The 15,836-nt window shown below is 30.8% G+C and overlaps 3 protein-coding genes across 3 annotated transcripts; 2 read left to right on the top strand and 1 right to left on the bottom strand.

Annotated features, from left to right (window-relative positions):
- The first annotated feature begins 716 nt into the window (after positions 1 to 716).
- Positions 717 to 2,405, top strand: LOC125853111 (protein ROH1-like). Its single transcript, XM_049532782.1, has one exon. The coding sequence runs from the start codon at positions 950 to 952 to the stop codon at positions 2,114 to 2,116; it is 1,167 nt and encodes a 388-aa protein (XP_049388739.1). The 5' UTR covers positions 717 to 949; the 3' UTR covers positions 2,117 to 2,405.
- Positions 2,406 to 9,362: 6,957 nt separating this feature from the next.
- LOC125853128 (uncharacterized) lies at positions 9,363 to 10,469 on the top strand. Its single transcript, XM_049532802.1, has 2 exons — positions 9,363 to 9,509; positions 9,604 to 10,469. Exons 1-2 carry the CDS (start codon positions 9,365 to 9,367, stop codon positions 10,335 to 10,337), a joined length of 879 nt encoding a protein of 292 aa, XP_049388759.1. The 5' UTR covers positions 9,363 to 9,364; the 3' UTR covers positions 10,338 to 10,469.
- Positions 10,470 to 11,692: 1,223 nt separating this feature from the next.
- LOC125853106 (uncharacterized) lies at positions 11,693 to 15,370 on the bottom strand (the record flags this gene model as incomplete). The annotated part of the gene is given in 5 exon segments (XM_049532778.1): positions 11,693 to 12,000; positions 14,056 to 14,451; positions 14,913 to 15,028; positions 15,111 to 15,339; positions 15,341 to 15,370. Coding segments are annotated over 5 exon segments (834 nt in total), but the record flags the coding sequence as incomplete, so codon positions are not given.
- Positions 15,371 to 15,836: the final 466 nt, after the last annotated feature.

Raw genomic sequence — 15,836 nt, 5'->3', positions numbered from 1 at the left:
TACTCGGAAAAAAAATTGAATTTTCGTGAGTGAAAGTTTCTAATACTCAAAAATTTGTCTGAAATAATTTTTGGAAATTTCAAAATATTTGAAGATTAGATTTTTTTTAATTCTAAATAAATTTTATAATTAAATAGATGCTGAAAGATAAATTTCCAATATTTGATTTAAAATTTATAACCAAACACTAGTTTAAAGAATATTTAATTAAGTTTATAAATCAATCAAATTAACTTATAAATATTTTTTAATTTATGTATGCGTATGAAAAGTACCTCAAATGCTTAATTATAAAATCAAATGCTTATAAGCCAAATCAGCTCAACTGGTGACTTTTCAACTTCCAAGCACTTTTAATTTACTCTTCACCTTTTTTTATTTTTTTATTTGATATATCCATCGTATCTCATTTTTTCTTTTTAACAAAGACATTTTTTTAAAAAAAAATTATTCATTGAATTTTCATTAAAAGTTGGTGGGGTACCTTTTTGAGAATTTACAAATTTCACAATCATTGAAATTTCTCTTTCATCTTTTTTAAAAAAATAAAAAAATAAAATTCCAACAAACCCATATACGCGGTCGAAATGGAGCACAATATAAGGGCGTTTTCCTCCAGTTAGGGTTCCCAAAAACATCCTCTTTCTTTGCCTTTGTGGACTTTGTCTTCTCTCCAAATTCTTCCTTCTCTCTTCTTAATTTTTCAACAATTTTCTTCACCAATTCTTGATCCTTTTTTGAATCTTTTCATTGGTATTTGGTTGTTGATAATTTGGGGACTCTCAAATCCAATTTAAGTTTTTCATTGCTTTTTGGATTTGATCTGAATTTCGTGTTTTTTTCACTTCATTTCTCCAATTTCTATTCAACAATTCGTGGGTTGATTTCAGATTTTCAATTTTCTTTTGACTGTTTCATGTGAGAAAAAAAAAAAGAAAGTAATCTAGAAATGCCAGTTACAGATTATCAAGGAGCATCTGCATCTTTCACAAATTTTGGGAGATCTCTTTTGAGTATGCGCCGAGATCAAGTGCATTCCATGGAAGCTGCTCATCAGGCGACTAGCCAAGAGATAGAACTTGAAGCTTTTCAGAAGCAAGTGGCTGAACGTTTTAATGAATTATCTTCTGTTGATTCTGATCAATTGCTTTCGGTTCCATGGATCCGTAAGCTGTTGGATGTGTTCCTCTGTTGCCAGGAACAATTCAGGTCTATTTTATTCAACAACGCTGCTAATTTGAACAAACCTCCGATGGACAGATACGTTACTGAATATTTCGATAGGAGTGTGAAGGGGTTGGATGTTTGTAACGCGATAAGGGATGGAATTGAGCAGATAAAGCAGTGGCAGAAACAGTTGGAGATTGTTCTGTGTGCATTAGAAAATCAGAGGTGTGTTGGTGAAGGTCAATTTCGTCGTGCCAAGAAGGCTTTGATTGATTTCGCAATTGGTATGCTTGATGAGAAGGAGTCTAATACATCTGTTGCCCATAGAAACAGGTCATTTGGGAGAAACAATACTCAGAATGATCATAAGTCTTTAGGGCATTTTAGATCATTGTCATGGAGTGTTTCTAGGAATTGGTCTGCTGCTAGGCAGCTTCAAGCAATTGGTAACAATTTAGTTGCTCCCAAAAATAATGAAATTATTGCTACCAATGGATTAGCCATGGCTGTTTTCACAATGAGTTATGTGTTATACTTTGTAATGTGGGCACTTGTGGCTGCAATACCATGCCAGGACCGTGGCCTGCAGACACATTTTTATGTGACTAGGCAATTCGTATGGGCCGTCCCAATCCTATCCCTCCACGAAAGGATTTTGGATGAATCGAAGAAGAGGGATCGTAGAAATGCTTGTGGATTGTTGAAGGAGATTAATGAGATGGAGAAATGCGCTCACCACATGAATGAATTGATCGATACTGTTCATTTTCCAATTACAGAGGAAAAAGATGGAGAAGTGAAGCTAAGAGTTCATGAACTTGGGCTTGTTTATGATGGTCTAAAGAATGGATTAGACCCTTTAGAGCGCCAGGTTAGGGAAGTATTCCATAGAATCGTTCGGAGCAGGACTGAAGGCCTCGACTCTATCGGACGAGGGAATCATGAGTGAAACAACATGTTGCATTGTTGGGAAGCCATATATTTAGAACATGAGGATAATATGATATATAGATTTTCCCCTTTTGTTCTTTTCTTTTTTGGACCTTTTTTTTAGATGAGAAGATGAGGGAGAATGGTTAATGGTGCCAGAAAAATAATTAGTTTAAAGAGGTAAAAATCATGTATTTTCACCTCATATTTGTAAAGAAACTAGGAAAAAAGTGGATCTTTGATCCATTTTTGGTGATATTCATCTTGTTTGGGATTGTATAATCACTTATGACTTAAGTTTGCTTTTTAACTCTTCAACTGAGTTTCCTTTTTCAGTTTCTTTTAGTTGTTGTTGCTTGCAATCTTGGTATAAATTTTGGTACATTTCATAAACAGATAAAAGGTAAGACTGCGTACACAACGCTCTCCCCGGACTCCACTTATGAGATTACAATGTCCTATTGTTGTTGTTGCCATTGAATTAGAATTTTTCTAGATGAAGATGTTAAAATCATTGATTGTCACTCTGTTTCTATCTTCTTGTTTGACATTTTCTTTCAAGTATGTCAATGATATTGCCAAGTTTACATTTTATTACTATGACTTTCTCCTATGAAGCTTAGAAAATGAGATTTTACGGTATAAAGGAATGTCATTGACTGTTCAGTTTACATTTTAGTGATTTTCTTTCTTTTTTCAAAAGGTTCTGTCTCTGTTCATCACTTGACCATTCAGCATCTGGAATGGTCATTTTTATATTGAGTCTCATTTTATCCTTAAATCAAAGACAACCCTTTTGCAAATCCCAACACATTGATACTTTTGGAGTTGCCTTTGTTGGTCCAATTTTGTTTTTGTTCTGACATTAGAGCTGTGTGTGTCTAACAATGAGTTGCTGTTTTCTACATTTTCTCATCTTCCATGAAAATTTTAAATAATTCTTCAGCATGTGATTTGGTCAAAATTCTGGTTTTCTTGTTGACTTCGACAATGTTTTTATTTATGGAAGCCACGTTTGTTAATTCTCTTATGTGAATAAATGTGGCAGGTAAGACTAACATGACTTTCTTTTCTTATTTTTTGTTTTAACTCATGTGCATAAGTTAACTGAACCCTGTGGAACGCTTTAGCTCAATGTGGAACTTTTTGATGTGAATCTGAATTTCAATGAAGATATTAGACATCAGATAAAAAATTAAAAAATATATATATAAGAATTATTTCCAAAATTATATATATTGACAATGTAAAGAATTTGCGCTATCAAGTATCAACGCAGTTGGATCCAGGTTTTTTAGTTCTTGGCTATTCAACTACCTTTAATATGGAGTTATTAGTTTCTAAGATTGTGGTGCTAAGTCAATATATTTATATGTTAGTTTCTAATATATAAAAATAGTGTAATTTGGGTCAAGAACAATGGCGGCTTGAAATAGGCTATTATTCTATTGTCTAGATAACAATGTCAGACTTGGTATACAAAATTATTTGTTCTAGTTAGTAGTAAATCACCCTTTAATTATAAAAAAAACTGTATACATTACGATAACAATAACATATTCATTGTCTGTGAAGTGTAAAGTGTACACATATCTTATTTCTTCCTCTGAGATAGAGAGACAGTTTTTGATAGACTTTCGGCTCAAGGTAAAACATTCAAGTACAAGAAATAATAGATAATAACAAAAACAATACGTAGTAATAGAACAAAACGATATGATAATCGAGGTACAAGTAACAACAGATAATAACATAAAGTGAAGTAGAAGAAATAAGCAATACTAACTACTAATATGAACGGACATCAAGACAATGTCCTACTTCTTATTAATCATTTACCCTAATCTGTATTCTCCACACCTTCCTACACTATAATGCATAAAACTGAAACTTTTTCCAACAAATCTTGTTAGTTTGTTGATATGATCCAAACACCAGAAACAATCAAAAGGGGGCATCTTAAAAAAGCTTAATCAATCTCACATGTTTGCTTAATTTATCAAAGCATTGAGAACATGGTAAAAAAATGAACTCAACTCCCCCAACCCCCTACCCCACACCCTAAAACCCTTCTAGATTTTGATATTTTTATGGCCAGCTAATTGCTCATTTTGAGAACTGGATCATAGCTGGCATGTTGGTTAACATCATCAATAAGTTCAAAAATGAAGATTTGACATTATGCAATATACTAGTATCTACCACCAATTGGATAATGAGAGGCCACTAAGTGGTGAGAGATATTTGAGGCATTCCTTGAATGAATCTACAAGTCCTTTGAAGGTGTGCTTTAAATTTTAATTGCCATATAATAAATATATGTTACATCTTATTAGCTGGCTGAATATATATATTATGGCAGGCAACAAAGAAAGTGGACCTCAACATTTTTTCCAATATCTAGGAGAAGTTCTATATCAATGGTTTCTATCTATATAGGACAAAAATGAAGTAACTGCCAAATTATTGCTTTTTGACATTATTCCTTTATTTTAAGTTTTAACCATATTGAACTCAATGCCAGATTTTGTTTCTCCTTTTTCGGTCGATATTTCAAAAGCAATCTCTTTACCTCTGAGATAGGAATAAAATTTGCGTATATTCTACCTTCTTCAGACTCTATTTTGTAAAATTATATTGAATATATTATTGTTGTTTGATTTCTGTTGTTTTGAAACACTTATTTGAATGAAAAATCATCCAATTTCTGACAACACTTTTCTCTTTAATTATTTTCTTAATTTAATAAAGAATGAGTGGAATACAAAAGTTAGTATGTGTATAAGAAAATTGGAAACCTAACCAAACTACCTTGCACGAAATACCAACAACTAGTGCATGCATCCTAGCTCATGGTGGGATTAATTGATAACACATGTATGAGGTAGTCATAATGAACACATGTTGTGAGAATTTATTTTCATTTTCAGCACTCAAATCTCTATTGAACTAAGTTTAGGCTAATCGAGAAAGAGAGAGGGGCTTCCAATTGCACTGAAGAATTGTATATAGTCGTATATTTTCCAAAGCAAAATTGGATATGAATCGTCCTAATTTTTAAAAGTAAAAGAATTTCAACCATTTCACTCGAACGGTGAATGTTCGAAATATATAAGGGGTAGAAACATTATAGAAAATATAATTACTAACCAAGTAGCCAAATAATTAGATGCATGGAAATGTCATGTGGACATCTCAACTGCTACTTGCAAGTTGCAAAATTTGGAATAGATTGAACCATGCCATTGACATTATATTATATTATATTATTTTTCTTCACGTGACATCATTGAATCCTTTATTAAATTCCAAAAGGTCTTCAATTCGTTGGCACATCCTCTCTAGAGACCCCTATTATTTAGAGTATAAAATAATATTGCTTTTGATATTGGCCAATATTAATTCTTATAAAATTCAAACAAGTAGGTAAAGTTTTCTCATTTTTGAGGGTTGCCTAAAAGCATTGTGGCTATAAGAAGTTTTTTAATTCTATTTTAAAAATTATTTAATTTTTTTGGAGTTGAGGATAGATTATATATAGAAGAAGTTTTTATTTTTTTATTTTTATGGTTTGACTTTGCACCTAATAATTGGTAGAAATGTAAAGATAGATATATATAGCACCATTTATCTTCATTATTTATCAGAATCGCAAATTCGATAAACCATTTTTATATCTCTTCACTAATTACTATTGTACACAAGTTTCTTATACATTAACTTCCTTTTTAGAGCAAAGAGTTACAGAGGCTACATATATTTGTCTCTGAATATTTTCCTCTTTTAATAAGAAGTGTTTTTGTCATTATTATTTGAATGGATATTTTCTCTTTGAACCATTAATATTAAAGTGTTTTTGTCATTATTTTTTGAAGGGAAAGGGTCAAAAATGCCCTTAAGGTATTGAAAATGGCTCAAAAATGTCCTTCTTCCATCTATTGGATAAAAAATGCTCTTTCATCCACTTATTTGAATAAAAAATGTCCTTAGAGTTAAATTTAAGCTTAAAATTACCCTTACCTTTAACAGAAGCTGATGTGGCAAATATATATTTTTAATTAAATATGTGGCATTATTTTATTGGTCCACATATAATTAGACCCACTTTCATTCACAATCATACCCATTAACCCAAACCCATTTCTAAAGCACCCAACTCCTTCTACCTTCACCTTCATCTTCATCTTCATCTTCCTTCTATAAAATTATTTGAAGGATTAATAAAATACTATCAAATTCTTTCAGATACGTCAGATGTGAAAGAAAACAAAAACAATTCTAATCAGGATTAACTAGGATAAATTATAGAGTACATGTTACACCTAATATTATTTTTATTAATTGCTTGGTTTGTTACGTTTGTTTTAAATGAATATGGTGTATCAAAATAGGATTAACACGCCATTTTGTCAATATTATAATGATTTACTTTGTATAAAAATAATGGTCAATAATATAGTACTATTTTCTCTAATACATCAATCAAAGCAGCTTGGGAAATGATATGATAATTCACTCAAATGAGATGAGATTTATAGAAGTATATATATACCAACTTACAATAAATATGAATTGTCATTTTCTATACCTACCAAAAAGTATATGAGAGGCCAAAATGAGAAAAGGTCCCTCCCCTTCCAGTATGTAACCAGTTTTTATTATCTCCTTTAATTACCAAAAGTTGGTTTTCTCTCTCTTTTAGTACTATAAAATAATAATAAATGATGACGGTCTTTACCAATAAGGGTTGTGGTGGAATGGTAAGTATTTTTTCATCCTTAATCATGAGGTTTTGGGTTTGAGCCCTCTTGGGTACGGAGTCACTTTTGTTAGGGAGCGCTTTACCTCCAATGTGGGACTTTCCGGTGCGAATTCAAATTTTGTTGGGCTTTAATGTGGATACCGAACACCGAGTGGAAAAACAAAAAAAATGATGACAGTCTTTTTCTATTATAGAAAATATTCTTGTAAATACTTCATTGTTATTCACAATTCCAAAATCACAATCTTTTCACTTTATTCACTCATTTTTTAAAGTGATAAAACACACAATTGTGGAATGACTTGATTATTTCTTAACTTTAAGTTGATTGAAACTAATCCTCAGAATTATTTTTATTATTTTCTACACACAAGTTAAACTTAGAACAAGTGAGTGATCACAATTCACAATCAACAACATAATTTAAAATTTAAATAGCGAAGCAAAACGAAAGATAAATATTTTTAACTTTTTAAAAGCTTAATCGAACAGACTTTGTTATTAATCTAGATCCATGATCTGCTTAGAGTAGAACATGCATATCCCAATTGATTGATGGACCAAGAGCATATAAGACTCAGTTAAATCCAACACAAACACATCACATGGATTTGGAAACCAATAGCCAAGTCTAAGCTAACTTAATGGATCATAACTCATGACTCTATAGTCTTATCATTGATTTTTTTATATAACTTTTTAAGTTGGAGGCCTATCACTTCATTCTTCAATTTATTGTATCCACAAGTTTTATTAAAAAGTTGGTGTTAAGAAAGTATGCAACATTATATTACATGTCCAATTTAGGATAAATGTGCAAGGCCAAGAGAATTGTTAGTGTGTCTTTATGAGAAATTAGCCATCAAATTAAGCCTTTACCATTTATCGACATCATGTCAAACTCATCTCCCCCACTCTTAAAAGCATTGAAATCATATGACTATGAAATCTAAAATTTAACAACTCCAACCACCAAGGATACGAGCGGAGATCTACTACTACGCTACAACTTGCTTCTTAAAAAATATGAATATAACATTGAAAATATTGCTTAAGTTTGAAGAAAGAAACTTGAAAATATTATTAAAGACCATTGAACTTTGGTTCGAAATCTTTTGATCAGCGTAGTTGTGATTTATTTTAATTGGATGATATCGAATTTTGTTCGAAACATCTTAATGGGATTTGAATATTAATTTTGGGGTTGTTTGGAGACAATTTGAGGAAGATTTGAGCTAATTTTCAAATTGATAACTCAAAGTTAAAAAAACGGTTTCAATTAGTGTATATTCTGAGATGCTTTACACACCGAATTGCCCTATATTTCATCTTTATCTTCTATTTCTAATTGGAAACAATAAAATAGATTTTATATATATAAAAGCGGAAATATATAGATGGTCACTTAAAATTGTTCATAACAATCACATATACATCTTAACTTTGTCGATTACCATATAGACATCTTAACTTGACACAAGAGTAGCTTGATTAGATCGAATTGCATTAGAAAATTGCATTTTGAACATAAAAACACTTCCTACTAAAGATAACGAAAATTTGAAACTGAAACATTTAGCTAAAGACTTTGTAAGTAGGTCATGAGCTTTGCTTGCATATCGTGATTGCTTCGATATACTTCGTCTTTGTGACCCAAAATCTTTCTGTATTATAGTAGATAATACTTCGAATCACATCTAATGCTAAATTAGAGAACTTCTAGAAGAAGTTAATAGTAATTTTAATTGTGGATTTGTAAAGTTAAGGATTAGACAGAACTCAATAGCTTTGGCTCAAATGTTATATTTTGTTTAGAAAATATATTGGAGCAATATGTCTTAAAATATATATTCAGAATCAAGTAAATAAAAAAGTTGTGATCTAAAAATCATAAACTTAAAATTCTAGATCCAACTCTTATTAGTACGATGTTAAACAAAAGTAGAATAATATTATTGGAAGATATTAAACATAGGCTAGGACCTATTCATATTTGATGGAGCCTTTTTATGCTAGTGTCACTTGACCTATTGTAAAAATTATTTGAAAAAAGTGTGCCTTGTAAAACATTGATAGAGTTTGAGCTGCAAAAAGAATTTCGAATCAATCGTATGCAATACTAAACTTAAAAAGTGTTACATTGTGTAGTGCAAATGAAGTCCAATTGGAAAGGCAATGTGCACATATTTGGCAAGGCCTTTTACTTTTTGCTTGCCTATCCCACAAGACACACCATACAAACCCCACTCGTAAAATTACTCTGAATATGTTATTATTGTCGTCAATAATTTCACGTGTTTATATCAAACTTTGACAAAACTTAGAAAACAAACTTTCATCTATAGCAAGTTATTATCCTTGAATCAAAGTATAATTTGTCATGAAGCAAAGTATATGTTCTTTTTCTCTCATGTTTATGTTAGCATACATATGCATTAGCATTGTTTTGGACTTGAAAAAAAAACTTTATTTCATCTTGCATAATCAAAGTTCTTGTAGCGAAAAATGGAAATGGAAATGGGACTCAAACTAACAAGAGTTGCAAATGAATCTTCCTCTACTGAATTCCAATTTGCAAAAGACAGAGCTGGCCCTCTTTTCCAGTCTACAGAAACAGACACAATGTTCATCCTTACTGTCCATTTGAAAGGTTAATTTCTCTCTTCATCATACACATAGTAATTTTTTTTCCATTTTCATGTTCATTTGTACTTGCTTCTAATATGTAAAAACTCTGTATATAGGTTATATACAAGAAAACATTAAGGTTGATATTAATGAAGAAGGGACTATTATCGCGATAAGGGGTGAAAAATCGATTCAAGAAACTGTGATGGTAGGGTGGAAATTGATCAAAAAAGATGTAGAAGTTAGAAAATTTAGTAAGGCTTTCAAGATTCCAGATGAGGTTATCTTGGATAAAATTAAGGCTAGATTTGATGATGAAAAATCCATATTGACAGTTAAAATGCCAAAGAAAGTAAAAGGGATTCTTGGAATTGAATTTGTTGAAGTGAAGGAACATGAAGAATTGCCAATTGTAGCTAACAAAATTTCTAAAAAGGTCACATTTAAAGAAGATATGGATAAGCCAAAAGCAGAGGAATTAAATCAAGAAAAGGAGAAAGAAATTGTGGAGAATGTATTAGAAAGCATAGAAAAACCACGTGAAGTAGTCGAAAAACACGTTGTTAAGGATGAATCAATACCAAATGTAGACTCAAACATCCAGAGCAACGAGCCTCGCGGAGATTTTGTAGGTCCTGATGAACCTGAATCATCGAGTTCGAGGGATGAACATAAAGATGATCAAGCTAGTGTAACATCAAGGAAAAAGGAAGATGACAATGTGCCTAAGACGAGCTCAAAAATTTGTGTGCCTATTGTTGCAGCTGGATCAGCCTTAATATTATCTCTTGTTGTGTTTGTCATTCATCTCATAAGAACTAAGAATCAATCTGTGAAAAGAAAAGGTTAAAAGGCTAACAACATAGCATGAATGTTGTTATTTTCTATAACTCTTTTTTTTTTTTTTACTTCTTTCATTTGATTGTAAAAAGAGAGTTTGGTGATTACTAGGTTCAGTTGGTTGTGTGGTTATGAGTTTGTAATTGAGCCTATAAAAGCATAACATTATTATGAGCACTTTGTATCACTTTTTCTTAAGGTGCGTTCGTTTAATTATGGTCATTTCGTTGCTAGATAAGAAATAAGTTATTTATATGTTAATTTTCGCACAACTTCTACGTCGTTTGGTAGGTAGATAGGAAATAAGTTATTCATAAATAAAATTAATATGACTTTTGGTTGACAATTTAAAAACTCGCATAACTAATGCGTATATGTGTAAGTTACGAGGAAATCTATGTGTTATTTTATGCGGATAGGAGATGGAATAACTAATATCTACATAGAATAATAATACTCCCTCTGTCCATAATTACTTGTCCACTTTTAAATTAACACATCTATTAATAAAACAACAATTATGACAAAGTGAGATTACCATTTTACCCCTAATAATTATGAAGTGGATGAATTAAAAACTTAAGATTTTCAAGAAGTTTTATTTTTTTAAAAGAAATTAATTGAGGGTATAATAGGTAAAAAAAAAAAATTTTTCTTGATTTGTCAAAATTGACAAGTAATTAGGGACAACCAAAAAATGAAAAGCGAACAAGTAATTAGGGACAGAGGAAGTACATAGATTCACTCATAACTAATTCATGTATCATTAATTTCTGTATAACTCTAATTAGCTACCAAACGACTTTTTTAGCCTGCCTTGCAAATTGCAATTCTATTTAACATATCTCCTTAGCGCACTACAATGTGCTTATTAAATGAACATTTGCCACCATAGCTTTTAGTCTTGGGCTTTATACATTAAAACCTGAATTGCTGGAACATTTGGTCCTGGGCTTTTAGGTCACTACAAGGATGCTAGCAATCCTGAATCTTCAAACATATTCTTGTTAGGCCTTATTAATACCAGTGTTTAAAAGGCGTTTTTTAATGTGTCGATGAGTTTCACATCAGATGAAAAATAAAAGAGATGGACGATCTCTTTTCATGGGCATGAACAATCTTCTCATATGAGTTAGTTTTTAGAGTTGAATTAGGTCCAAGATTGGACTTGGACAATTGTCTCCTCATGAGCTAACTTTTGGAGTTGAGTTAGACTCAGGATCTATTTTTTTACACTATGCGAGTTCTGAGAAGAGCATCAAGGCTAGGTGCACTAAAAATGCACCGAGAGGTATTAGTGCGTAAGTCCCATCTAAAATGGCAAAATAATTTGATTTTCATAATTATGACAAATAATTTGAGACGAAGGGAATAGTATTTGATGACAAAAAACATGAAGGAGTAAAATGATAAGGTGCCAAGACTAAACTAAGACCAAAGTAGGATCAAAGGATAGCAATATTACAGATGATATTAGTAGTAATCATGATGATAATCACCCCCTTTTAAAGCTACTTTAGATTCAAAACTACATCCCAAGAGTGGAATCTCTCTTTTTACATTTCAAACTTTTCTCTCTCTCTCTCTCTCTCTCTCCTTTTTTGCATTGTCTAAAGCATCATTAAGAAAATTGCAAAGCACACACTTCTTTGAATTGCTGAAAACCCCACCACCTGCATTTCCAAATTTCGAAAAAGAAAAAACTAAATTAATTAATTAAGTACTTAAAAACATCAATGAAAATAAAATTAGAACTAATAATGAATCTAATCAGTACCACTATCATCAGCCTCCTTTTGTCCCTTTTGTTCTTTTCTTTTTCATTCACTTTTTAGGTTATTTTTATTAAATTCCCCTCTTTCTTTTTCTTCTTTTTTGTCATCTTTTTCTATATTCTTTTTTCTTTTTTTTTGGGATCGTTCTTGAAATTTCAAAAATCCTAAAAAAAATTAAAATTTTAAGTTAGATTAGTTTAAATCTCTTTTTTGTGTGGTTTACACTACACCAAATATTATCTTCAGAGACAATAGCTTAATTGCCGCTAAAATTGTATTTTTAGCAGCAATTAGCACTCACTAAAATGTCCTTAAAGCATTTAGTGACATCAAATCTAATGACAATTAATTAATACCGGATGATATATTATATACTGACGGGGTATTTTAGAAGGCAAATTTATTCCTTCAAAAAAATATTGTACTATCAATTATCTATGATACTCACATATAATATACTGACATGGTATTATAAGAATGATCCATTCCTTCAAAATAACTCAATCCTTTATGATTTTCACATGATATATATATACTAACACGGTATCATAGATATATAACTGACTCAGATGATATATCATATATTTACAAAAATATCATAATTAACTAATTTATTTATTTTCCAAAAAAGATCAATCATCTATACATATGGTATATATATCATATGTTGACCTGGTAATGTTGAGACAAGTTCATTACTTGAAAAAGTTACTTCTCAATCAAATGTGTTACCGCAAGATATATATCATTTCATAACAGAGTATCATATATTACAACGCTATTCCTTCATAAAAAATATTGTTCAATCCTCTATAACATGTATATGTATATATATCATATATTGACAAGATATCACACATACATATTCATTTGTTCAAAAAAAAAAGAAATTTTACCAAAAAGAACAAATAGAAATTTAAGTTTAGTTTTTGCTATTTGAATTTTTATATAATTTTAACAAATTTTATTTGTAAAACAAATTAAAAAAAATAGTCATATTTTAGATATAACTTTTGTTTACATTTGCAACAAATAAATAAATTATAGACATATTTTTTTGTAAATTTGATTTAATTAAATAAATTAGTGATTTTCGTAATTTTCCCTATTATTTTTTGTTATAGTCTAATTTATTTTAATTTAAAATAAAAGAAGAAAAAGATTAAAAAAATAGAAAAATAAAAAAGAAGATAGACTAACCAAAAAAGAAAAGGAAAAAGTTATTAAGAGATTTTTTTTTAAAAAAAAAAACAAATAGTAATAAAGATGTTAACAATACTCCTAATAAATAAAAAAAGGTTTTAAAAGTAATAAATGAAAAAATAGTTAGCAGTCAACCAGTAGTTATTTCTGGAATTAATTCTCTCTTTTTTGAGCAAACTATTGGTACTGTTGTAAAGTTTCGTTCTTCGTTCCTCTCCTTTTGATCGAGTTATTTTGTTCCTATTTCTTCCTTTTTTTTTCCGATATGCCACTCCGCCAAGGCTTTTCCTTTTTTTTTCTTTAAGCAAAAGTATTGAACTACTGACTGAAGAAAATCGTTTAAATGTCTCCAACACCAAAAATATGAGGTATTTTTTCCTTTTTTTAAAAAAAAAAAAAGACTGAAGAAAGTCCAAAATTTCCTCTTTAAAAAGTATATTATATGGACCGCAAAAATCAAACTAAGCACTTTCGTCCCAAAAAAAAAATGCTAAACCAATTTACCACTATTCCTTTTGCTTTCTATTACCTTTTTCTTTTTGGACATGATGACTCACTATTATTATATACATATACCTTTAACTAAATTCTTGATATCTTGACATCAAGAATTTTAAAAATCATTAAACTATTCAGAATAAATTTAAATTTCTAAGACAATTTTTTTTTTGAATGTGCCCAAAATAAATCATATGAATCAAACCATGTCAGATAAATTGATGCGGAAGTAATATCAATTTGATGAATTACCTGGTGATTAGAACCGGAAGTTGGCAAAGGGCGGATAGTGGCAGAGTCTACTTCACCAGTGGGCAATGGAACCGCTGGATTACTGTTAATAAACGGAATTTCACCTCCTTTTTCCGGTACCATTGGCCCATTTGCCGGGAACAGAGCACTTGGTGAAGGGCTAGGGGAAGTGGCTTCTCGGGGCTGAAACGGCCATGGATATGCCGGAGAAGATGACACGACGCCGCCGGATATCACCGGTGGAACTCCCACCGGTGGATGTTCCGGCGAGAAGGCAGGACTTGTCGCCGGAGTTGAAAGAGATACCTTAATTGCTAGTTTTTGGCCTTGTAAACATGCTGCATTTGACCCATTGTTGAATGAGAAGTAAAAAACACCCTGCCTTGATGGGTGCCACTGCAAATTAATTCATCAGAAAAAAATTAAAAAGATGGAATCTTTCTGCAGATTTTTGAACACCCTTTTGAATTCTAGACCTGAATCTTGAAAATTTGGAAGGAATTGAAGTTATGTACAAGAAATTTCAGACTTTGGCGTAAAAACTAATACTCAGTAAATTCAAGCTTGAATCTTGAAATTATGCAGCAATTGAAAGAACTCCCTTAATACCCTTTTCAATTTCAAATGTGAAGTTTGATATGCAGAAGAAGTTAGTGGTATTTTCAAAAAGTTGAATCTTTGTCACGCACATGAAGCTAGCGTTTCACCGTAGATTTTGGGCTTTGTTTGTTAAATGTTTTGAAGTTTTCAAAAATTGGGCTTTCACTTGTAATGTAAGTAAAATGCACGTCCAAACACAGCTTCAAATTCAAAATTCAAGCCAGATGGTAGCAACAGAAAGTGAAAGAGGAACTTACAGTATAAGACTTGGAATCAGATTTAGTAAGAAGTGTAGCTTGAGTGAAATTGCAGACATTGAAGGCATTCTGATTCTTGAAAATGTACACATTATACTCATACTTATGCTGAAAAACTGAAGAAAAAAAATTTGGTCAAATAAAAAAGGTACCAAAAACAGCAAAATGGTTCATAATAGTATAAAGAAGACTACTTACTAATGGAATCACCAATGTGGACAATTGGATTTTTCCATAGTGAAACTCCATCAACTATTACAGTTGCACTTTGAGAAAGCTGAAAGATTACACTTCCAAGAATGAAGAAAAACATAGAGACATTTCTCATACTGAAAACTGGTGCTAAATTCAAAGTGGAGGAGAAGAAAGAAAGAAAGAAAGAAAAGGGAGTAAAGAGAGTAACAAATAAGGTAAGCTTTTTGAGGTAATTTAAAGGAAGAAAAAACAGAGTACACAAAGAAAGAGGAGAAAATAGAGAGGTGTTAAAGAGAGTTGTCAGTGTGTGTTAGGCTTTTCACGGGAATCGTTTTGAATTTGTGTACTAAAGTGTGCTCGTAATGAAAATTTGGGGAATGTGTTGCTCCAACAATTTCATATTACTCGTAAATATTTATCATAAATTATTTATTAATTTATGAGGTTAAAAATAAAAATAATTAAATATTTCTCATTTTACTCATAAATTAATTCTTTTTAAAGTATTATAAAATTATTTTTAAAAAAAAACTTCCTTTGTTAATCTTAATATTAATAGATAAAACATATAACTAGGTTGAAGCTTAATATTAATTCAATGATTTTTAAGCTGGACGACAATGATAACTAAAGTTGTGAAGTAAGTTAGAGCATAAAGCCTTAACATGTTTTCAAAAAAAAAAAAGTATGCATGTCTCTCCTGGATATTCTCCACAAGGAGAGAACTCA

This window comes from Solanum stenotomum, unplaced genomic scaffold, assembly GCF_019186545.1.
Source record: "Solanum stenotomum isolate F172 unplaced genomic scaffold, ASM1918654v1 scaffold9649, whole genome shotgun sequence".
Classification (NCBI taxonomy): Eukaryota; Viridiplantae; Streptophyta; class Magnoliopsida; order Solanales; family Solanaceae; genus Solanum; species Solanum stenotomum.
Note: the sequence above shows the minus strand (reverse complement) of the source record. Positions and strands in the feature narration are given on the sequence as shown.

Bases quoted from the DNA above. Each gene is read 5' to 3' on its own strand.
- LOC125853111 (XM_049532782.1), top strand. From the start codon at position 950: ATGCCAGTTACAGATTATCAAGGAGCATCTGCATCTTTCACAAATTTT.
- LOC125853128 (XM_049532802.1), top strand. From the start codon at position 9,365: ATGGAAATGGAAATGGGACTCAAACTAACAAGAGTTGCAAATGAATCT. The intron at 9,510-9,603 runs GTTAATTTCTCT...CTCTGTATATAG, and splicing joins CCTTACTGTCCATTTGAAAG to GTTATATACAAGAAAACATT.